This window comes from Pleuronectes platessa, chromosome 2 (assembly GCF_947347685.1).
Source record: "Pleuronectes platessa chromosome 2, fPlePla1.1, whole genome shotgun sequence".
Classification (NCBI taxonomy): Eukaryota; Metazoa; Chordata; class Actinopteri; order Pleuronectiformes; family Pleuronectidae; genus Pleuronectes; species Pleuronectes platessa.
In genome coordinates, this window is record NC_070627.1 from 20287997 (window position 1) to 20313550 (window position 25554).

Here is a 25554-nt window from a genome sequence, read left to right on the forward strand (position 1 = left end):
CCTCTCTCACACTCCATCACCAGCTTCTTATCTGCCTCTCTCTCTGCATTTGCATCACCCTCACTTTTCCCTCTCCCTTCCTCTAACTCTCTCCCAACATTCTCTCTCTTTCTCTCTCTCTCTCTCTCTCTCTCTCTGTCCCTCTGAGGCATGTTTAATTAAGCGTAGGGCTATGTGTCAGAGAGAGAGAGGGGTGGGGGGGAGAGAGAAGGGGAGCGAACTAATGCTATCTGGAGAACCAGGCTAGACTAGGCAGGGTCTCCTCCTTCTCCTCTCCTCCTATTTTGTCTTCTCCTCCTCTGCCTTCCCCTACTCCCTTTGGCCTGGGCCAATCCTAATTACCCTGCTCATTAGCAGAGGGAAGAGGTAGAGGGAGAGGGGGAGCCAACAGGGGAGAGAAGGAGGACAAAATGAGAGGAACAAAGGAGCAGTGGAGGACAGGTGAGCGGATAGGAGGAAACTTAAGATTGTCTTTCAGGGCCTTGAATAGAATACCTGGGTATTGTCAGGATGCAACTCAAGGATTCACAGTGAACTTAATTCTTGATATCGCCTGTTGTGTTAACACTGTGCAAAAACAACATCCCTGTAAGTTTGTTTCATTCATGTCAGTGATGTCCATCAACAGCATTGACTGTACATAAAGACGGATAACTGCCATCTTGGGCTTTTTCTGTCCTTTGAAGCCAGAGTCTGCACAGTATTGATGATGGTGTGGAGCCAATAATCATGTTGAAACGCAAGTTAGTCTGAGCTGTTGAATCACGTTGTTTTTCTAGCATCAAATAACTACTTACAACCAAACTAACCAGAAAAATGAGCCCTTGGACTTACATTTGTTGGATAAGAACTACCTACCATTGATGAGAAAATGTTATTTAACGTGTAATTAGATTTTTTTTTTATCGGCCCATGACCCTTGCACCAATATGAAGGAGGCATGTGTATTACCTATTCTGCAGCCAGCCACCAGGTGGCGACCCATATGATTTGGCTTCACTTTTGAGTAACTGTCAAGTTGTCCATTTTATTACCAACATGTTTTTCGAATCCAATTTTTATAACTTTTTTGAAGCGCTCTCGGATGTCTTCTGCGATGCTACTCTGCCCCCTACTGGTTATTTTTAGTCCTTCAGGTGCACAAATGACTTTGTGCGCAAAAGTGCTCACATCACATTAGCCTGCAAACTAGCTGCCAAAACCGAGAAAGAATAAAATGTATGATAGGTGTATATAATGAAAGGTATAGAAAAGTAGGAAGCATCGATGTGATTAAAGCTAGATTTTCTTGTGCCTTGCCAAAACCTACAGAGCAGAGACCTGGCCGGTGTCAGGTGTGTTGGTGCACAGACCTTACAAGCTTACTCTCTTGTTGCCCAGGCAAGGTTCCAAGAGAGCAAGTTCATCTGGCCCACATGTCGGGAGCTCTTTGTCTGTCTGGCCTCCCGTGTGCACATTTGTTCAGGTTACTATTTTTTCATTACTCCTCTAGAAAATTAGTGAGCGCAGGATAATCTCATTCTCAAAGTGTCTTGTTTAAACACATCTTCAGATCAGAGCGCTCCAAAATCCCCCCTCGCCAAGTTTTCATGCTCCCTTTGATTTATTTTCATTTGTCATTGAAGGCCCAAGACAGGGAAAAAAATATCAAATTTCAAATATTATGTGTCAAAATGTGTTCAAAGTAAACTCAGCATAACTCAGCTGAGTCTTATAATGCATCTTACTTTTATCTGGGGGAAAGAACGCTGTTTCCTATTTTCTTCTCCCTTTATTTCTCATTTATTACCAGGCATGTATCATCTCATGTCAGCCGCAGCTCTCTGTGCTTTTTGCTCTCTCCCTTGAGTGCTTTCCTCCTGTTCCCCTCTCTGTCCCGCAGCTCTACCCTGTGCAGTTTTTGTAGTCTTTATTAAGATTCTCCGGTTTACAACAGTTTCCTAATATGGCAAGTAAAAAAAAACATCCAGCTATTGTCAGTTCTCAATCCTCTGCAGAGGCAAGCAGAGTTTATCTCATTACTCTAGTCGTGCGCACCATGTTTTACTTGTATAAGCTAAACTTTAGTTGACCTCTTTGATGTGGAAGAACATTTTGAGCCACGAGAGTTTGATTTAAAAATTTTTTAAAAAAAAGTCTCAACCATGCTTTTCTCTCAGCAGTTAGGCCGAATGAGATGTGACTTATTCAGCCCACATTGTCCTGTATTTAGAAGAGCAACACAATTTCTTCAAGAAAGTTTTCCTACAGATCAAACATTCTAGGAAAGTTACCAAATTAATTTCAACGGATGATAAACCAGGCAGGTGCTGTTTGTATCTCTGCAGACTGGAGACATCCAATTAGGAAAACCCAGAACTCCAAGATAACTGCATGAGAGTGTTATCAAAAAGGTAGTGGGTACTCCGGCTCAGGTTTGGTCTCAGCTAACCCTTGATCCTCTAAGGATATATGAGGATATATATAATGTAGAGATAATGGATGGTGAATGGATGGATATGTATCAGCTTGCTTCACATTTGTGTTGTTATTCAAATGTAATACATTGTTGGCTACCTATACAGAGTAAGAACTCTTTAAGTACACCACTAGTCAAAGTTTAAAACACCTATTTTTTCAGCCGCAATAAAAAATTGGATGTGCTTGGAATGAGGATTTTTTTTTTTTTACTTATTCAGCAGCCAAACACACTTGTGGTCTTCCTACAAAGGGAATCAGAAAGTTGGACTCAACACTGTTCCATAAGTTTCCACAAATGTGTTTTATTTGCAGTTTGTTTGGCCTTCACCTTCTGTCCAGTTCATCTCAAACCAGCACAGTGGGGTTAAAGAGTGGAGACTTTACTGCTCCTCCAACTTACAGACAACATGTACTTCTTTTAGGTCATTATCTTGCTGTAGGCTCAACCCCTGATCGACCAGCTTGTCTTCCTCTACCTGCTCTTTCCTTACAATTCTGGTATGGCTAACACTGTACTACTTCCCAAAGTACGTTATTGTCCTGATAGTGGATGTTGTATTGACAGTTTGTTGCCATCGTACAGGAAGTTTACGATAGTTTGTATCAACCTCCAATGCTTTGTTTACATCCAATTCTGCAGGAAAGTTTTACGTTTCTCAAATCCTAAATTCAGAGTATGAAGGAACTATATCGACTAAAGTGGGTCTGGCTTTACAAGCTCATTTTGTGGACTTGTGGAAAGGGACCTTGGGTCAAAAACTAGTTTTAAGACCTCTGTATTTTTCATTTATATTCCACTCATATTGAGAACATTCCTCAATAACATAAAACAAAAAACAACTAAAGCAACAAAGCAGAAATCTGGGGGTATTATTCCAGCACATGAATGCTAAGTGGTTCCTGAGTCTCTGAGCAAATAATTAAGCCACCATGTAAAATGGGGTTTGCTGTGTGCATACTTTGCCAAACACTGAGAATGTGGAGGTGACATGGTACTTACACAACATACACAGCTATTTTACCCTGTTTCTCTTTTTATTCCTTACGTCCTTGTATGTTACTGAGGGACATTTTAAAATAATTGACATCATGAGTTATAACCAAATTCCTCTCGATCAACAATACCCCACAGCTGAACAGATTTATCAAGCTCTCTTCCTCATCCTCATTGATGACCAAGTCGATGTCTCTATTAAGGTGATGTGCTTTTAAGTCAATGACTGGACAGAGACGAGCCCGATCAGGCATCTTCACCAGACGAATGGAAAACCCCCGTTTATCCATCAGCAGGAAGCCCATGGTACATCTGAGAGTCGAGAAAGGTGCAAAATACCCAAAGAGCTAATGTTTTCAGCAAAGCTTTGAGGAAAAGTGGTTACATAACTCATCAAGTGCAGAGTCAGAATCAGTGAAACAGGATGGTTCAGTCAGGTTCCTGCTGTTACAGCTAGTTCAAAGACGCACACTCATCACTGCCTCGTGAAAGCTCCGAGTTGCGTCCCTCTGTCAGCAATTGCACTGTGTCATTTCGGGCCACGTTCTCTCCCTCCCAGTCTCACGAACAAACCTCTTGGACCAAAGCAACCTCTGAGCTGCTGCGTGAATGTGCAAATAGAGTCACCAGAGAAACGCGTTAGACAATTATGAGACCCTTCATTCCGACTGCACTTACACCTCCAGGCCATGTTGCAAAACTTGGCCTCACAAACCGCGTAAGTGTAACAACATTCCGTGGCTACGTGCTCAACCACTCTGTGTTTTTATTCCTGTGAGCCTGCCCTCGAATGCACTCGCGTGAAGGAGAAAGGTACAATTTACTGATTACATGCAAGGTGGGCTTTCCGATGACAAGCGAGCCGCTCTTCCAGGCCAGTGAGCTTGTTTGATAAATAGCATGCGTGTCTCCAGGCACAGACCACATTTGAAAACAAGGTAGAAAAACCGCCTCGGTAAATCGGTCCCCGTGAGTCTGTTTATCCGTCAGCAGTCAGCGCTGACTGGCATCTACTCATCTAACTCGACGCAAGGGTTGACTGATAGTTTAAAGTTTCGCGACACCAAACCAGCCAGAAATAAGTGGTTCACAACAGCGGTGAGACCCTGCGTGGGCAAACTAAATAACACTGCGCTAACGTGTTGAAATGGCTTGTGAGGGTGGGAAAGGGCGTTCATGCATCCCTCGTGCACTTCAACAGCTCAATGTAATCAGAGGCTTCTCTCTGTCAAGTTATGTGTGTTTTATATTATCCAGGATTGTTGTTATTGCACTTATATAGGAAGTGTTAATGATTAAGCGTTGAGTGGTAAATCATAAGTTAAAAATAAGAGATAATTTTTTCCCTGTAGGCTTTGCCAGTTATACCATGAAAAAAACAATTATCACTTCTCCTGGGTGTTTAACTGAAGCTGCATAACTCATCAATTTGACCCCCCCCCCCCCCCACCACCACCACCACCACCACCTAATGATTTATTTTTGTCGTATTAAATTCTCGTTCTGTCACTTGGCGTGAATGTGCGCTGACCCACCACAGCTTGGATGAGAAACTGCAGAAAACGTGTTTTACTGAGCGATGATAAGAAAATAAATCTCCTGCACAATTATACTTAAAGCGGTGAAAATGTAATCTGCAGGGGGTTTTCTTAGAAGTAACAGAAAAGTAATATAGAGGAAGAAGTAATACACATGTGGCTTATGTGACATATATGTGCGAATCACTGCTCCACAGCTGTATTATATACTGTCTTTAATAGGATTACGGGATCAGAGAGCTCTGCGCTATTAACCTTTCCTCTCCAGGTTTCCTTTAATAAGGGCAAAGTGGTTGTCCCTCAGCATAGACCAGCCAACGTTGCAGCGTTTTCAGCCATTGTGATTTTAATTAGAGAAATTTGGCCGCAGCCGACATAATCAGATCCTCTCATTTGTAATCTGAGTGAGTTGGCCGGTGTTGATGAGCTGACGTCCAAGACTCAATCGGACTCTTTAACCCCTCTGAGTAGGCAGCTTTTGTTTGACTCACCATCTCATGGCAGTGCTCGGCTGCCGGAGCCTTGATGCAAAGTGCATGAATCCAAGAAAATATACTATAATGGTAAAAAAAAAAAAAAAGTACAGTTAAATGGTTTTCAATGCATGAAAAGTGACAGAAATGTGCTTCCTACATTTACAATAAAACATTGAGGAGACAGACTTTGTTTAGTTTAGTCCCAGTCGCTCAACAGATTATTCAGGGAATGTTCCAGTCAGTGGGTTTGAACTAAAGATAAAATGACTGTTCTCGCTGTGCGCTCTATACAAGTCATGCATCTCGTCTCTTCCAGCACTTGGCGGGGGGTCAGTCAGTGCCACAGGGGGGGGCGGCGGCGCTCTGTGCCTGCGTGTGCCATCTCAGGCGAGTGGCAGGCTTTCACCACGTGGACCACGTCTACTTTATTAGATTAGACTCTGGCCCTCCTCGGGTTTGTAATTGCATTTGCCTGATGCTGTGTATTTAAGAATAGAACGGCCTTGGTCCCCTTGGCCCTCCCCTACCTGATTTCCCAGCTGCCTCCGGAGGGAGTGGACCAGCCCCGGGATAAGAAGTAGTCATGACAACCCGGGAGGCAACTGGTGAGGGGAAAATGGAAAGACTTACTTTTAGTCTTCCTCTCTCTCTCTCTGTGACTTTGCACTTTCTCTCCTGCTGTATTTCTCCTTTATTATTCACAGTTTCTTAACATCTGTGAGGCAGTTCTCTTTGGTGCATGTCTTTGCATCCTTTGTTCATGCTCTGAGGGGGACAAGAAAGACAAAAAAACAGCAAATGTTTCTTTGTGCTGGGTCTCTCTGGGAAGGGGAAATGAAGGGCTGTCAAATGGGGACTCGTATTTCATCCCGTCCATAATTTATGGAGAGACTAGGTTTAGGCAGGGACATTAGGCTAACATGGGGGGATGCTTGTCATAAGCAACTGGAGGGGGTACAAATCGATGGTGACACATGTTTCTGTTAGCCACACACTTGAAGCCATTTTACCATCTTAAGCCTTTGCAGCATAAGTTCCCTTCCACAGTCATAACGTGTCATCGATACTTTTCGCCACTGTTTTGCAGTTTGTCAAAGCCTGTTTGAGGCGACTCAACTTGGCCACATAGGGTTTCCTGCAAGCCTTCTATTAACTCCAGCTGATGTGACTTACTAGATCTTATAAAATCCTTCACTTTGCAGTGTGGGCACTTTGATCTCGTTGGACAGGGACATTCTTTAGAACTGGTAGTTGCACGAGCCGGGGGTACGATATATCATAAAGCACAACCTTTCTGCTAATCACAAATTACAGCCAGCATCTCTCCTCCAGTCGTGATCCAGCTTCCTCAAAAGGGAAGTAAAGCCAGGGCCAAGGAGAAGAATACTAGCCCCTGCCAAGTCCCCGACACCCCTCCCCACTACAAGGTGCTTATAAATCGGCATCCTCACAGATAGGTCAAGGTTTTGATTTGGTCGTGACCTTAGTTCATAAATCTGAATGATGTAGGGGCCTTGGTTAAAAGGCTGCTGGATCAACTCTCAGATGGGACATCCCTCGCTCGCTTTCTGTCTCTTTTCCTCCCTCTCTGACTCTCTCTCCTCTTCCATCTTTCCGAACCTCACGTCCCTTTTTTCAGACCCCGCTGCAGTCGCCAGAGTCCCCAGAGCCTTTATAACAGGCAGAGAGAGGGAGAGGGAGAAAGAGAGAGAGAGATGGCGAGGAGGTGAAACAGGCAATCAATAAATCAATATGTTTTGCGCCACTAAGCTAGGGAAAGCTCACTCTCTCAAAGTTTTGTGTGCATGTACGCACACACACATATACACTCACTTACCATCCCTGAAAATTTCTTTCAACACACTCACACACTCACACATACACACACACACGCTGCACACAAACAAATGAAGGCCCAGGACAGAATGTCCCTTGCCAAAAGACATTTTGTTGTTTTAGGAACTTTCTTTTTTCTCATTCTATTTCCTGTTTTGGATCATTAAGCCATTGATTTTTGTTTCAACGGGTAAGTGGTGGTGGGGACCCCCTGGGAGCCGGCTGAAAACCTCAACAGAGTGGCCCCAGCAGGAGTTTCTCTCGTTGTGACAGGCTGCTCCCAAGGGCCAGTAGGCCCTCTTAACTCTGCTGGGGGAGAAACTATCGTCTGAAATCAGTCATTCTGCCTCAGCATTCCCAGGCACTCCACCATAAGGGTATTCACTTAGATATTTATAGATTTCGTCTCGTTAAATTTCTTTGCGACCACTGGAGCCACAAACTTGTGCATTTAATGATAGATTTGGAATCAGGTGCTCAAAAAAAATCGTTTGAAGTGAACAAATGGTTGGTTCTCTTCCTGGATCTTGAAGGACGTAAAACATTGGACGGAGCATCTGCTCTCCTATCACTGGGGCACAGGGAAAGAGCAGGAGAGATACAGTGAGATACAGTAGCAAACCTGGCAGACCACGATTCAGTTGGCATACAGCCAGCAAGATATTACAGTCAGATATATAGTAACACAGATGGATGCACTCAGCCTAAAGAGGCTGACATATTGGCCAGTGCCGTCATAAGAATGACATAATACCTATCCTGACAGGTAATGAAAATAAAGGCAGCTCCACTGCAGAGTTGCATAAGCACTTTAACTTTAGCTCATACAACGTAAAACATTACCCCTGACATATGGGATATCCCGAGGGGAGTTTTCAGAGTGGTGGGATGTTAGAGGTGGAAAAAAATGCTGAAGATGAAACACTTGCTTTCAGCTCTCACATCCAACCCATCCACAGGTTCTTCAGTATACATGCTCCTTGGTGTAAAGATATTATTCTAAAATGCATCTCAGTTAATAGATTTTTTTTTCTCCCTCAGAAAATGCAGGAAAACATATCCAGGCTGACTAATATTTCTTCAACTGAAAATGCAAAACGATTAAAATATGCGGAGAATTGAAATAATGCATGCACTTTTTATTAATTCCCAATTAGTTTTATGTCTTGTAGAGCAAGCAATAAGTCGTTATATCGGGGGTGTATGGTGCAGACAGTCTACACAAATGGAGCCACAAGTAAAAAAAAGAACTTAACTCTTCACCATATGCAGTTATATCTGAACTTCAAACCCTACTGGATTGACCCTGTTGTATCGTTATGGCCAAATGCATCCCTGAGGTGAATGGATTACCTATTCCAGTTTATCTCGGGTGCATTGAAAATCCACATTTATGTGGTAAGGCTCGGTCTGGACTAAATCCAAGTTCATTTGAGTCATTTTGTGCCAGATGTAAAGGGAGTCTTCTTCATAAGGCGAGATAAATAAGAAAAACTGCAGTGTTTTTGCCCCAGTCCTCCAAAGTACATAAAGGACTCAGCACCAAGGGAGAAGGACATGTGAGCAGAAGCGCATATAGGGGAACTGTTAAATTATCCACATTTTAAAGTGAGAATATATAATTATGAGAGAAGGAATACCACAATCTTCTGATATGATAGTGTAGCCTGTGGGGTATGATGTTAGCTACTACTGGAAAACATATAATGATGCTGAGTCAGGTTTCTAATTTTATAATTTTCCTCCTTTACCTCACAAATTAATATTTCAGTGGGCTTATCATAAAAGTTAAAGAAGTTATCTGACTTGCCAATAACCTAGAGTGACTGTCATAAAAGCAATAGTACTATAGTTAACAAACAAATACAGTAATGAATTCAGTATAAGCTGTATAGTATATAATCTCTCTAAAGTTTGCTCTAACATAGATAATATTAGCCCACTAATCAAATGGTCATACACATAGTCTGTATATAAAGATGGACGACATAAAAGTTCCCCAAAAGTGAGGCCAAAACATCTTGAGCACCCCCTAGTGGCTGGCTGGACTCCTGGTCATAAACTCCACCTCCTCCATGCAAGCAGATGGGACATGAACCAAAATAAAAAGTCAAAGTAAATATTTGTTACTGTTAGTGAAATTTGGTATATCTTATATTTAAGGTTGATTTTTCTATCAGCTATAAAAACAAGGCAAAAGTGAAACTGACTCGTGATTGGGCGAGAGGGTCTATCGCTCGAACCGCCTCACCCCACGATTCCGACTCGGGCTCCATATAGTGTCACTAACGCAAGATGGCGGAATGCATACAGGGAATATTATAGCTTCATTTTTTCGAGGAAGCGAGAGTGGGAGGAAGCGGAGACGTGTCATCCATCTTTATTCACCGTCTCTGGTCACACCAGATCAAGTGAAGCCATATAGCAGCAAAACCCCTTGAACTGAGCAGTGGTGAATTTTAATCCCTATGACTTTAACTTTTCATTTGTAAGTATAAAGCGTTATTTCCCTTTTAAAATATTGAAATAGTCTCTGCTTTAAAGCTTCCTTTTTCCATGTCCACTTATGATGCCTTCAAAGACCAAGACCACTTTGACCCCCTGGTTTGACTGCATAATAAGTAAGGAAATAAATGCCTCTTATGCAAAACTAGACTGCGCTAAAAGGAATGTAAATCTCTTTGACAATGCTATCGCCCCGTTTTCCTCGCTTCTCCTCGCCGCTTCTTCATTCACATCCTCCTCCCTCCTCTTTCTGTCCCAGTCCCCCTCAGCTCAAAAGGAGAGGCACCTGGAGATACTTTATAGGTTCAGTTTGAAGGAACTTTTCCTCCATCAATAATGAAATCCTATTCCCCTCTTCTCCGCTGTCTCTCTCTCTCCCTCCCTCTCACTTCCATCCTGGAATGAAGGTAGTGCTCCTACTGTAAACTCTCTTTCACACTTAGTTTCTCAACTCTCTTCCTCTTATCCTGCTAAACATTCTTTTGCAGGAGGAATGACAAAACAAAAAAAAATGGTGGTGACAAATGAATCAGGTGTAAATGAAGAAAGACATATGCGGGGAGAAAGAAATCGTCAAAGTACATTGTGAAAATAGAGTCAAACAATAAAAATATGGAAAACTGCGCTTCGTACGGTAACCACAGTTCAGTTTCCTCCTCAGTGCAACATCCATTTTCGTGGTCAGCCGTCTTCCTTTTCAATCTCCTCTTGGCTTTGTCTTGCATGTGACATTATAGAGGGAGCGAGCTTTGAAATTATGACAGGCCGCTGAATAGCTGAAGCCATCACTGTGAATATGTGAACGAGTAAGATTAATAAAAGACAAAGATGAGAGACGGTCTGACATTAGGGCTCCCGCGTCCTTGGTGCTTGACAAGGACGAAAGATCCTTCCGTTCTGCCCCCAGTGTGTTTTGCTGTCGGCGTTGTGTCGTTGAATTCTTTCCGTGTGCGCGAGTGGATGCCGGCTGGTACCGTGCATGCAAACATCCGCGCTTGTGTGCGCGAATGTGTACACTGCACTCAATCACATGCGTGTGCATATTTTTGACTCTTTTAAGTGTGTGGGAGTGAGAGAACATTCACATCGCCCACCTGGGCTCTAGCTGGGAGCCAGTAGAGCTGTCTTACTGAAAACTCCCTGTTGTTTCTTTGGCGGAGCCTAGCAGGCAGATCTGACTGTATCACTTCCTTCTTACTCCTCCTCCACTCCTCACTCCTCTCCCTCGTTCTGCTCGGTGCCTCTGTTACCGACACTCACCTCCTTCTCTCTCCTTCCTCTCTTCCTGCCTTTTCTATATTTAATCAGCCAGGGAGTGTGGAATTAGTGATTATTTGATGGGAAATTGCAGGCAAGAGAATGAACCTGTGTGTGTATATGTGTGTGTCGGAAGAAGAGAGAAGGATTGATCTCTCACTCACTGTATCTGTCTAGATCTCCTCCGTTCAGAGTTTGCAGAGGAGCACAGAGGTTAATGAATTGCATGATAGGCCTTGCAGGGTTTTTAGTTGGACACTCCAGACATGTATGACACCTCTATGCTACTTTCCCTTCCTCTCCCTCTGTGTGTGCACCACTCTCACTCTTCCTTTATGCCTCTTGTGCCTTTCCTCTCTTTACTCAGGCTTCGTTCACAAAAGGCCGTGTCCAGACCGACATTAGCCGTGGATGAAAAGAGTTATTTATGTCAACCAGAAAACTGCATTGAGGCAGCAGCAGTGGTGCCTGTACAGAGGACTCCGACAAAAAAAAGAGACAGGGTTGGCTGACAGAAAAAAAAGAACTCCCACAGTGCAATGCAACATCATTTGTAACATGCTACATGATAGTGAGCTTCCCGCGTTTACCTTGTCATGTGGATGTAGATCGACTGTTTTCGCGGTATACTCGCAACATTAAAAGATTAGGATACAATAATCCTCTCACTCTGTTTACGTCGATTAGAAAATCTAAAAACTAAAATAGAAAGAGTCGGTAGCCATCTTATTTGCTGGGTAACTGTTTGCTTGCTTTTTCAATTGGTCCCAACATCACTCCGTCCTCCACCCATTGAATAACATGGTCGTTCGAGCGGCTGCTTGTTAACTCGTTTGGAACAGATCGCTGTGATTGTTATTTCTGCCCATGCAGTTGTTGTACGTGGACTGACAATGCATTCCCATTTACAAGTTTGTTTGAGGTGGTGCATTTACCACCAGCATTGTCATGTGATCAAGCTCTGTCCAATTGGAAACACACATTTTATTTCCGTGTGGAAATGGACTCACGGTGATCAGTCGTTCGATTGTATTTATGTGTTCTCAGATGTACCCGAGGCAACTTGGCCACACTGATGTCAGACCCTATGTGCATCCACATTAACCTTTCAAGGTATTATAGCTACAACCCACACTTAAACACCTTGACGACAGGAAACATTGGTTGTTAATCAAGAAAACCAATGCAACAATCTCCTAAGTCTCAAACAGAAATAGTGCAACACACATTTGCTCTTTTTGTGAGATTTCAAAGAAAGCCTGATATCAATCATCGTGCATATTCAACTGCCCCCAGCAGCCAGTTAGCTTTGCTCAGTGAAAAACATGGCAACAGGGTGCAGAAGCCAGCCTGTGTGTCTGAGGGTAATGAGACAGTCTGCCGTTCAACATGTGGTTTTATGGAGAGTTATTCTTTCCCAGGAGAAGGGACTTCCTGACCACTCCACCGGTGTGCACCACACAATGTCAAAGTATTTCTTTAAAATCTCCATTCTGCTCGTGCTCGCCCTCCATAATCACGTCCACTGTGTTTTAACACGGCCCCGTCCCAATTTAGTTGTTCTCATTTGCATTTTTTTCCCCTGTTCCAGTTGTTAGAAAACTGAATGAGCATGAAATAATGATTTGATCAGGGCTCAGGACTCCTACGTGTTAAAGAGGCAAACAGTATTTCCTGTGCTGCCACGGTAACATGTCAATAATAGTCTCAGTGTTGTCACACAGAAGAGTAACAGGGGACAGCGTTGCTCTGGTAACGTTACTCTTTCTTAATTTTACTGCATATTAAATGAGGAGGCAGCGTTTTCAGATGTAACCTCTCTGGAGATCAGCATTGAACAAAAGGCCTCACACTTTTATTTTTGCTTTTCATAACTATGTGTCTCTCAGCCCTTTTTCCAATACAAGGGCAGGTCACTGTGAGTGACAGCTCATTACAACACCATCTTCTCAACCCCTAACCTCCTCAGACACAAATAAGAGTGTGTGTGTGTGTGTTTGAGTGTGCGCGTGCGCTTGCAAAAAAGCACAAGGGTGTGCATGTGTGCCTTTTGGTGTGTATCTGAATATAAGAGAAGTGGCATTTCTTCTCCAAGTGTGTTTGCCCATGCCGGTATTTGAGTCTATATTTGCATCTGCATATGCTGTAAGGTATTCTTTCATATGCGCAGACCTTTCAAGTCAGCTCTCACTCTCTTCCTCTCATGCACACACACTCACACTCACACAGTCCAGCGATATGCAGCTCATGAATACTCCCCCAGCAATTATGGGAAACCCACTCATCGTCTGTACCTCGGTGATCGCTGTAGAAAAGGACAAAAGTTGTGTGGGGATGGAAGTGAAAGCCGTCTGCCCGGCCTCTGAATATATGACAGCTTTTTGAACTTGTTTTTTTTTTCTTCTTCATTAGATAAGTGAAAAAGCAAAAACCCAGTGATGGCCCACCAGTAGCAGCCATGATTTATGTTCACCTCTGAGAAGAGAAAAGTAGAATTTATGGCTTTCTCGTCTGGCCTAATCTTTATTATATGCTGCAAAGCCCAGGAAATGCAGTAAGCTTAGAGCGAGAGAGGGTGAAAATTGTCCTCTACACTCTCTAGTTAGCTTTTTTCTCCCCCCACCCCCCCCCCCACCCCACCCCCCGCCTCTCACCTACTAACCAACTCTATCAAATTTTGTCCTTGTCGCTTTTTTTCCCCATCCCTCCTCCGTCAAGCTAACATCCAAAGGAGCACCTCTCTACGCGCGGCCTGAACACTTCTAATCACACACATGCAGGTACACTATGCACATGGAGGCATGCTCGCACATAAAGTGAGAGCTGCTCAGCCCCTCAGCGACACCCTCGCTCCTTTCGCACCAATTTTCTCACACTTTTTCACTCTCTGCGTCTTCTCCTCTTTCTTTCTCTCACCGCCTCGCTCCGCACCTCCGCCCTCGGCCGCCTCCACATATAGATCCTGGCTTTTTATAGTCAAAGCTATAGTCCCCATGGCAACATCAGAGTTGTTGATTGCCAAGCTGCTGTACATCTAATTATGTAACCATCGCAAGGGGTCGTGCCGCTGGTAGACGTGCACGTGTGTGTCTGTGTGTGTGTGTGTGTGTGCGTGCCCTCTGTTTCTCACCCCGACAGTGTCCTCTATTAGCAAAGCCTCTTTTTTGCAATGGATCAAGCTGTGGTGTGATAATTGGTCTCTGTTCAGAGTCAGGTGCAATGTTTTATGTCAAAAGCATCACAATAAAACACTTGTGCATGCTCAAGACTGAATATTTGAATGCTTTCCGTGTGTTTGCATCAGTATGTGCATCTCATTTTTACATGGGGCTTCAGTGTGTGAGGTTGCAGACTATCTATAAGTGCACGACACAGGCAGGTGTGAAGCTATACAGGTTTTGATGAGGTCGAATAATTTGGAGGTATAGCTGATGTGCTGTTTCTCTCCTGTTTCCTTGTGACAACAGAGTTCTCAGCTGTCCATTCCTATGAAAGCATTCAGGGGAAGCGTGAGCCTCATCCACTCTGCTCCCGCATTGATTCTTATCCGCGAGGAGCACTGAGAACATGGAGGGAAACAGGGAGAAACGCTGTATTATGCATTCACTTGCAGGGCTGAACAAAAATCGTTTTCACACTGACACTCATTTACTCTATTTGACAATGAATCCGCGCTGAGGAAGAGGAGGCGAGAATAACGAGGGGGGAAAAATAATAAGACGCGGAACGAGAATAGAAAGGAAAAAGAGAAAGAGCACCGCATTTGCATTTTAACCTCTCATTCAAAACTGCTCGAAAGCCGTCCCACTACTGCGAGCGCACGCAGGCTGCTTGCCAGTGAACGAACGAGGAAACAGGCGGAGAAAAAAAGACGAGGTGGGCTGGTGTGAAATGGATCAAACAATGGATGTGAGAAAAAAAGCGATGCTGATCTCAACCGACTGCAGGAGTGGAGGAGGAATGGGGGGGTGTGATAACTTGCAGCTTTTAAAATGTCTTGTGTTTTGTAACATTTTTCCTTTTTTTTCCAACCGCGGGTCTCATGAAAGTTGGAGAAAGTACTTTCAGAGCAACAGTAGTTAGTGTGCGAAAGAGAAATGCTCTTTAATCAGGAGGCAAACGCAGCAGGAGTCTGTGAATGAAAGAAATAAGAGGAAAATGGCAAAGTTTGGGTGTAAATTATTTCATTGTAAAAATCCTCCTCGATGAAGGGTGTATTTGATTTGTGTGTGTGTGTGTGAGTGTGTGTGTGTGTGTGTGTGTGTGTGTGCGTGTGTGTGTGTGTGTGTGTGTGTGTGTCTATCATTCTCTGTTCTCATGTTCCTTGTGTGTGCTTGTCAGTGTGTAAAAGCCATGGTGACGAAGGAGCCAGCTATGATCAGAGGGTTGAACAGAGGCGCTCGTCTCCTTTTATGATCCCTGTGTGTTTCCCTCTCACCTGCCTTTGTGGAGATGTAGTGATCTTGGAAAACACGTCTGGGACGGCGGCACCGCGGAGCGCGCTGCGACACATTGAAACAGACTGAGCTTTTCACCCGCTCGCTTGCAGTCGAGCTAGATTCCAGCGTAATAGTCGGCAAATCAATTCATTATGATTTGCTTTGCTTTAGGATGATATATCTCGTGGGCTGTGTGGTAATTTAACATCCAACCTCTGCTGTTCAAACTCATCCGTCACTATTATTCTGTGTCATTAAATTTCTGCTATCAAAATCATGTCAGCCGTAAATGAGAGTCAGTAACAAGTCATTAAAACATTTGCATGTGCGCTATTGTTCAGGTTTTGGTGCAATACTTCATCATCCCACACCATTTTGAACTTGAGGAAATACTGATAAATGAGGCCTGATGTCTCATTTGCCATAATGCACAGGGCGGCCATGTTTTGGTCCGACGAGCCACCTCAGGGCTGCGGCGTGATCGCCAAGAAAAGCAGAGTCCGTGCCAATTCATAATTCATCTGGATGATTCCTTTTTTTCTCAGTATTTATTTTGCTCCTGTCCACTCAGCCTCACTGCAGCATGCCACTCAATTCCAGACCAATCAACTGGGCCAGAATCTCCTCTCTTCCTCGATCTGACGTGAAACAGAATGCCCATCTCTGTTGGTCGGTAAAGAACGAGCAGGGACAAAGGAGAAGAGAATGCAACAAAAGGAAAAAAGATTGGGATGTTTTTGCTTTACAGTTTTCTTTGCCCTCCTACAGAGACATTGATCTCTCTGAAATATGTTTACCTTAAACATCTAAAGAGGGGTTTTGTGTTTGGCCATACGTCAGGATGAAGTACTAGAGGTAAGGTACCCACAGTAGAGCACGGAGAAGTCACGGTTAGATGGGCTGTAAATTAAGTGAATTGACCGGCAGTTTGAAGAAAGATATATCCTGAACTCTAGAGACAGATACAGCATGTGGATATGCAGACAGATTCCTTGTGACCATTTGTAGTTTAACCAATCACGTTTGAGCAGGGGCTGAATCGTCATCAGACAACAGCCGATTGGCCCCGAGAATGGAAATAGAAAATGAAAGACTATTTAACTGCTTAAGATGATTGGTCATAAAGGTCTTTGTAAAGTGATCACTGGGTAGTCAACAGAGTGAGTTCGATATATTTTAAACCTAAACTGCATTAGCTTTATTTTGTTCTAGAAAGTAGTAGTCAAACATGTATCAAGAAGTGCATGAAACATGTTGTCAACTGCACCTCATGTCCTATGCAGCACTACTGAATAGCACATGAGTTAGCATGCTGCTAGCATTATATATTCCCAACCCTAATGTTCTACACAAAGCGAGTGCTCTGCTCGTTCTGTCTCCGGTGCGACTTGTTTGACTGGAAAAAACATTTGTTTTCCAAGATTAGCCCGAGCACTCGCAAAAAAAAGAGGAAGAGTGAGAGCGAGGTGAGGAGATGTTATTTGACTGACTGACCTGAATCTCACTCCCGATGAACACATCTATTGCCACGGGAAAAATAACTTTCCCTTTCCTCACACAAGCCACTTCCATTAGTCACATTAGGGCACTTCTCTCTGCAGTCTGCAGTGGCACAGTAATAGCGGCGGGGAGGAGGTGTGCGCTGCCCTTTCGCTACAGATGTTGTAAAATACTTCTGTGACCCCAGAGGCTGCGAAAGTCAAAGAAATAAAAGTAAAATTATACGTGTGCCGTCGGAGCTTTGCTGGGAATGTAGGAAGGTATCCCATGTGATTGTAGCGCTGCTGTGAACTAATGTCAAATCAATACTTTTAAAATAGGCTGTCCTCTTGAAATCTATTACATACCTGCTAAATGTTTCTGGTTTGTTGAGCTAATCTTCCAAACACAGGCTCTTTTTTTTCCCCTGCTCCACAGAAGGGCCCAGTTTCCCAAAAGCATCTCAGGGTTATAACCATATTTGTTCAGCTAATGTTTCCATTGGCATGTTTCCATCCCACGATGAGTGTTGTGTGTTGCATGCTGAGATACTTTTGGAAAGCAGATCTGGGTCGAGTGCCAGTGATTCATTTGACAATATGAATACGGGCATTCGGTTACACTTAGACCCATTGGTATTGTTCCAGGACAGAATCATAAAAAAAAACTGAAAACAACTTCTAAATATGTAATTTTGAGGACGGGAGATGTTTTTTTAATGTTTTTTTTTTAATGTTTAATCAATGCCAAAGAGAGGAACTTCAACATAGCTGCTCCATATGTTGTCTTCAAATACACAACAGTGTAAATATATGTATGAAGAGAGAGCAGGAAAAACGCAAAACACCTCAAATGGGACGGAGACGGAATGAAAGCATTCGGAATGTAAAAGTGAAAAAAATGGGGGCCTTCAGCAGCAGAATGTAAAATAGAGCAAGTTTTGACAATAGTAGGGGGGGGGGGGGGGGGGGGGACATTATGAAGGCAGCCTTCCTTGCTTCCCTGGGAGAGTTTCATGGAGTGCTTTCTCACTGTGATAATGAAATGACCTGGCTCCACTCTCTCTCTCTCAAAAACACATCTGCCAGAGGAGGGTGAAAATGAGAAAATCCTACCTCCTCTCCCGTGTTTCATAAAGCAGATTTTCAATATTCTGCTTTTTCTCAGGCAATGATGGCGGTTTGAACGACTCGGGCATGTGTGTGTGTGTGTGTGTGTGTGTGTGTGTGTGTGTGCTCTGTGTGTTGTTGTTGTGAGCGCTTGCACTGTCCTGAGCAACTTGTAATAAACTGAATTTGAAGCACATTTGACATAACAAGGTGCTGCACAGAAATTCCGTGGATGAAACTCCCATAGTGTTGTCATCGTAACGTTGTTTTGGTAACTTTGTTGTGGTGCTTCATACGCAGTGAAATCAATACAGTAAGCAGCAAAACTCGGATCACGGACTTCAATTTTGTCCCGTTTCAAGGTAGAATCCAATAAAGCAAACGATAGTCGCTCACTGTTCTCAGCTAATCCTGTCGGCCCTCGCCGCACACTCAGGCCGTACCAGACTGATTCAGAGGAATGACTCACCAGTTTGGTACAGCACACAGACTGCGTGCAGACCATGAATTCCCTCAGCCTCTAGTTAGCAGAGAATCTATGGCAGCACTGAGGCAGAGCGCTGTCATTGAGTTACATAATCAACAGAGAAGTGTAGCAATAACGTGCGTGGTGTGAGCGCGTGCGTTGGCGTGTGTGTGTGTGTGTGTGTGTGTGTGTGTGTGTGTGTGTGCGCGCGCCAATGCATTTGTGTGGCCGCAGTTCTCTTTGAGCTGTCGATCATGTGGTACACCAAGGCCACTCTGACACAAGGCTGCTGAGGTGGACTTTGAGCAACAATGGAGCTTTGCCTGCGTCTGCGTGTGTGTGTTTGTGTCTGTGAGTGTGTGTGTGGAGCTCCGTCCTGTGTGTGTGGATGAGTAGACGGTCACATTTACGAGGCGGAGGGGGGGGAAAGCGCGCTACGTACGAGGTATTAGATCTGCATGCTGAGAGATGAGCCAATTTGCTGCATGTGTTGACTTGCAAGAATACATTTACATAACTATTGTGTCTGCGCGTGTGTACTTATGTCTTATATAGTTCCATGGATGTTTGCATGCATAGGCCAATTTGTAATTTTGCATGTTTTTGCATGGGCCAAGCTTGTGTGTGTGTGTGTGTGTGTGTGTGTGTGTGTGTGTGTGTGTGTGTGTGTGTGTGTGTGTGTGTGTGTGTATAAGCTTGCATGCCTACTCATGCGTGTGCCTGTTGTGCATGGGTCCGCATCTCGGTGCATGTTGTGTGTGCATGTAGATGAGGTTTTAGTTCCATTCCAGCATTAGGCTAAAGAGAGCTTGTCGTATTGTCTGTATATTGTGTTGCTTCTGCTGCTCAATGCTGCCATCTGGCTATGGCCAACTCCACCACAGTCAATCCTAGGGGAGTGATCCGCGCTAGTCAGCGTCTGGTCTTAACAACTGTTTTGGGATCAGTTGTCCAGTGGGCTGGTGCTAACTCACCCTATTATGAGGAGGATGATAAAACTGACCATGAAGCAGTTTATGTGCCCGGGATAATGGAGGCCACTGATAGTCAGTCCATGAAAGTGCACTCAGCTGTCACTGCCAAAATAATGGTTTGAACACTTAACATTTTTTTATTTTTGAACTGTATCTAAAAAAAAAAAAAAAAGTTATGAGAGGACACATTTTGCATGTGTCTGCTGAACAAGTTGTGACAAATGAAGGGATTCAAAGGTGAATATGTGAGGTTGCTTCCCTGGCTTCTAGATATTAGAGAGGAAGAGGTGCAGATTTATTTTTGAAAATGCCTCATAGCGGAAAACACTTATAATAAGGCACAGTACAAAGCTTGTAAGGCGAAGGGAGGGCAGAAAATAGGTATAGGAATAGGATGGTATTTAAACATTTTGCTGACAGGAGGACAGTCTAGCTTTTTGGGGAGAGCAGGGAAAGGTGTTTAAAGTTGTTGGTATCCCATCCTGTCCCACAGGGCGACGTGTTTTTTACACGTGGCATCACAAAGGGGGTCGGTGATGTTGTTGTAATATTTTGGGGGCATTGGCAGATTTCAGCTTAAACCTTTAAACAGAAAAACAAAGGCCATTCCCCCCGTCACACATTTCCGTACGGTCCCTAAAATCTCGATGCAGAGATTAAAACCAGAACGAATTACACAGAGCCTTGGAGAGTTAGTGCCATTAGATACAGTGCAGGGTAACACCAGTGCTTGCAAATAAAACCAGTGGAGGTGGAACACAATTAGGTCAGATTGAGGCCAGACCATTTGTATGGGTCACGGTAAAAGCGCTCATATGTATGCAGGCTTATAGGCCCCATGGGAGCAGTGGGTTGACCTTGTCCCGTTCTCTGATCTATGTCCTCATCTCCCCCCCATGTCCTCTTTTCCTCATTCCTCCGCCGTGTCTCTCCTTTTTCCTTTCCCCCACTTCCTTTTTTATTACCACATTCCTCTCTCCTCACACTCATCACCCTCTTTTTTTTACTTTTTCCAATTCCTATCTCTCCTCACCCTGCTTGGTTTCCCACTTCTTCCGGTCACTTTCTTTCCAATTCAAACCTTTTTTTTTATTTGCTTCCCTTCCTTTTTTTCTAATATATTTTTTCCCTCTCCTTCATCTCTCTTCGCTCTCCCTTCTTTTTTTTTTACTCATTTTTAACTCCCTTTCTTCCATTCCCCATTTTCTCTATCCGCTCTCATCCTTTTTCCATATCAACAGCCGCTCTGATAAATAATGCATCACAGCACATTAAAAACATTAGTAGGGTTCTCTTAGCCATCCAAGAGAGGGAGGAGACGAGGGAGAGCGAGGAGCGGGTAACTCTATTTTAAATAAGCGTTATGGAGAATTATGAGATTTAATATTAGCAGCAGAAGAGCTCCGGAAGAGGGTGAAGGTCTGAGCATTAATTGGGTTTGTGTCCTGACATAGTGCCCTCGTGCTCAAAGGTTGTTTTTTTTGCCTTTGGTGAATCATCTGAACACGATGAGATGCATCACGACAACAACTTTATCAGCAAAACCCCAAATAAAAAGATTTAATGACATTTAGCAAAACAATGATGCTGCATCACACAGAACCTTGACCTTTCCCTCCTCCCTCTTCCCCCTCAGCTTTCTCCTCTCCTCTCCCCTCCTCCTCCAAAGCCACAGCCTCCCCCACCCTCCTCCGCAGGCACATACACCCCCCCACCCTCCAACGCCACCGCTCCCCTCCGTTCCTCCTGGCAGCGTGGCGATTGGCATTATTAAAAATTGATTGCCGCCGAACGTTTAGCAGAGTGGAGAGGTGGAGAGGGAAGGTTTGACATGCAGGAGTGAAATGAAAGGAGGGCCCGGGCGGACACACTGGGGAAACAGTTTGTGTGTGTGCGTGTGTATGCTTGTGTGTGTGAGTGTGTGTTTGTATGCAACCTTGTGTGCCCAGCTAAGAGAAGTTGCTGCAAGAACATTTTGTAGTGATGCCTGGGAGTTTGTACGTTGAATTTTCTGTATATGTTTGTGTGCGTGTGTGTTGCGCGGATCCACAACAATATATTAACTCATGCACCTAAACCACATCATGAATCATGCTTCGCATCCAGAAGCAGCCACCGAGATGATACACAGTCACAGTGGCACCGCTGACCCAGAGTTACCTTCACCATCCCTCTCTCTGTCGTTCCCTTCATCCCTCTGCTTATCCCCCCTTTCCAACCCTTCTCTCTCTCCTTTCATCTCAGATCAAATAATATTTCCAACCCATATTCCAAACTAGCTATCCCCCCAATGGCTATAAGTGCTGCAGCTTTGGAGATTTTCAATACACTTTACCCGCAATTTGGCTGAGTGAAACCAGAAAAAGTTATTTTACAGGGGGGGAGGGTAAGAGCATGTGTTATTATTTGAGTACTTGATGGTAACTGGCTTCTTTGTCTCTTGTTTCCTTCTTCTTTCTATTATTTGACCTCTCTCTGTCTCTGTCACAGATGAACAGACCGATCCAGGTGAAGCCAGCAGACAGTGAGAGCAGAGGAGGTACTGTATGCCCTTCCTTCTTTTTCCCTTCTTCTTCTACTTTCCTCCCTTCGTTACAGCCCTACAAACACGCTGCCGGTACACGTCAGCCTCAGCATCATCTGTTCCATCACACGATGCCCTACTTCAACACAGTCTGACAGCACGGCCGGACCCTCCAGTATCCACAACATGTTATTTTACTGTATACTTAGCTGGTATGGCCTCATTTCTTGCCGTTTCATCATATGCACTGATGCACATGTATGCAGCATGCACACAGAAACCTACACGAGTGTGTCTTGTCATGCTCGGGGGGGAAACAAGTCACTTCTTTCTGTCAAACACCTTCAATAACTGCAACGGACCAAATCGATTAATGTCACAAGTTGGTATCGACCAAATTAATTCAAATGACAGATGTGTGTGAATGACAGTGTGGCAGCCTGTCTGGTGTGGTATATGCATGTGTGTGGTATATGCATGTGTGTGTCTGTGTGTCGCACTGTATTGACAGCTAAGACAGCTTAAAGCTGGTTTTCAATGTCTAGACATATAGTGACCCGCTCCTGACACCAATCAATGGACTGCACAAGAGAAGATTGATGTAGTTTAACCATTTTCGTCTGGAGTCTTTCAAACTTTGCAGTTGTTAATATAATTGGCACCGGAGTGATTCCTCAACCACAAGAAAGCAGGAGAGCAAAGAGAGGGGGGAGGGGAAGAAAAGATGGAGTTGGAAGGAGTTGGAGGTTGATAAGCAGGGAGAAGCATAGGGCCTGAAAGAGAGGTGTTAGCCTGTGAAAGGAAAAAATAACTTTAAGGAAAGGAAGGGAGATTGTGCGACATCCTCTTCCATTTAGTTTGGTGGAGCTGTGAGTATGATTGATGGAGTGGGATGGAACAGAGGCGAGCACCGAGCCCGAGGAAGCAAAGTGAGGGCAATGCAGGACGTCCATAGCTCCCTCTGTTATTTGGGTCTATCTTTCTCTGCATGTATAACCTCAGCCCACTTCTATCCTTCTCCTCTATTCTCCATAGTGTCTATTTCTTTGCCGTCCTCAATCCCTCTTTCCCAAAGATAGTGCCAGAGTCTGACATTTCTAATGGTGGAAGAAGAAAAACTCTAATCTTTATCTTGGGGACCAGAACACTGTTAAGAGACAGTTAAAATCATACTAAAAAAAGAACAGGATTATGAGTAAATCTTACTCAAAATAGTTCTTCCCTGTGACTAAATTGTTTTTAGATTATGATTTGTTACTAGTCATTAATATTGACACATTAAATAGCATTTTACTGTCACAGCTGGAGTTGGTGCTATTTTGAAATATTACATATGAGGGTAGTTTGGCCCAGTGGCTCTCAAATTAAGGAATGGGCCGCGGTGAAAAAAGTATTATTATTTAAAATAATTGATAATTTGACATCTTTGGACCTTGAGCTATTTTAATTGAACCATCTGAGAGAGTTTTGATTAGAAAATCCTTCCTGGGCCCCAAGTAGACATTAAAGGACACCCAACCAAAGAGATTGAGAGACAGTAGTTTATCCTTTAAAAAAAAAATTATTTCAGTGGATTGTCAAATGTTTTAATTGAAAAAATGCATCAACAAATAATTACTGTAGAAGTGCAGTGGAGTAAAAAGGAAATTATTTTTCTCTGTGAAATGTTGAATAGAAGTAAAGAGTTGCGCAAAATGGAAAGTCAAACACATGGGTAATATACAGTGGGTTTTCTTCCAGCACTGTTTGAAAAAGGAAAATTGTCAAAGATGCAAATGATAATATTATAATAAAAATGACTACTGTTTACTACTGTGTAAATAAAAAATGTAATCAGACACAAATACTTTATGATTCTTGGTAACACGACTGCCTCTAAATATCACAGTGGAGGGAAATCAGGGAGAATCATTGTCATATGCTCTCTGTGAGAGAGAGAGAGAGAGAGAGAGAGAGAGAGAGAGAGAGAGAGAGAGAGAGAGGGTTTACGTCGTTGTCGAGACTCGGGTGTATATTGATTTGCTCTCCAGCTGAATATGTGTGTGTTCTTGTGTGTGTGTGTGTGTGTGTGTGTGTGTGTGTGTGTGTGTGTGTGTGCGAGTGTGTTAACAGTCCTTTCCCTGAGAAAGATGTAATGTTTATTGGTGTCCTCCCTGGGGAACTGTAGACTTTGGCCACCAATGAGGTGAATGTGTATGTGTGTGAGAAGATGAGGGGGGAGCAAACAGACAAAGATTTGTGTGCGCGTGTGTCTGCATATGTGTGCGTCCTCCACACCACTCCTGATGCGTGCTCCACTCTCGTAAACACCCCCCCCCCACACACACACACACACACACACGTACACCATCATCCCCAATGCAAGGCCAGAGCGCAGATTAGTCTTGTTGACTCGGCAAGGACACCCTGTCACGCACAAGCAGGGAGGAACGGACCCTGGTCACGCATGCATGCCCACACATATTTACCCACACCTATACACATGTTAAGTCACAGAGCGCGTTTCGAAGGCAATTGCACTGAGGCTCATTAATTTCCGAACATATACATCCATTTCCGCACAGCTAAGAGTCTGTGTAACGTAAAAGCAGACGGCCCTGCACACTGACACATCTGCTGCTGTTGTGCACTAACACACTTTCACCATCTGCCTCCCGCTCCCCCTCAAACACTCGTTCAGTGACTCAATCACGCCGTCGTGCGCTCACACTAATGAACTAATGCTCGACCTCCGTCTGCCTACACTCCGTTTAAGCCCATGCATTTATAACGTGTCTCCGATTAAATCCTCCTCTAATTCTATTTGACAGCATACAAAGTTTAAATGTGAAAAAAAATTGATTTGGGAAAAATAAGTGTGGTCGAGGTTATGAGTTGCTTTTCATGGAGACTTCGTGAAATGTTCTGAAAGGTCCATTTTAAGATCGGAGAAAGCAGCAGTTGCTAAGTGCAAAGTAGTCGGTTGCTATGTGAATTACATTGGTGATGTGTGACTTGATAATATGAACCATGAAACATATGCACTTGTATGTTTTACCTAATGCACAGAAAATTCTAAAGGTGGTGTGTCCGTGTTGTTACTGACTTAAGCATATTACTAGTTCTGACTAAAGCATATTACTAGTTCTCTTTCAATATATTTATTTTTGCCTTGTTTATCTGTTTCCTTGCTGTCTCATTGTTGTGCAACAGGCACCAGCCTCCTCAACGTGATGCACATTTAATGATAATCACAACAACCAATGTGTCGCTCCGTTTCAATGAAGCCTCCCGGAAAACCACGCAACTTAACCCACAGTTCAATTAAATTTTAATTAAATGTCGACCTGAGGGACAGGCACACCACCACATCTGTCTTGTCTAATGCCTGTGATGGGCCCAGCTCTTCAACCATAGGTGGTGTCCCATTAGTGTGACAAGTCCAGCCAATGGATTGCCATTCATGTCGTTAGTTAATATCGAGTTATGTCAATTCTGAAAGAGATACAAGGATGTTG

General features: G+C 43.7%; 1 protein-coding gene across 6 annotated transcripts in view; it reads left to right on the top strand.

The window, feature by feature from the left end:
- The window catches only part of celf4 (CUGBP, Elav-like family member 4), a 79896-nt gene that overhangs the window by 41166 nt on the left and 13176 nt on the right, over window positions 1–25554 (top strand). For all 6 annotated transcript variants that reach the window (XM_053411580.1, XM_053411612.1, XM_053411586.1 and 3 more), the window contains one exon: window positions 22024–22072. In XM_053411580.1, coding sequence (XP_053267555.1) covers window positions 22024–22072 — 49 coding nt within the window. Of the gene's footprint in view, window positions 1–22023; window positions 22073–25554 lie in introns of those variants that run through there.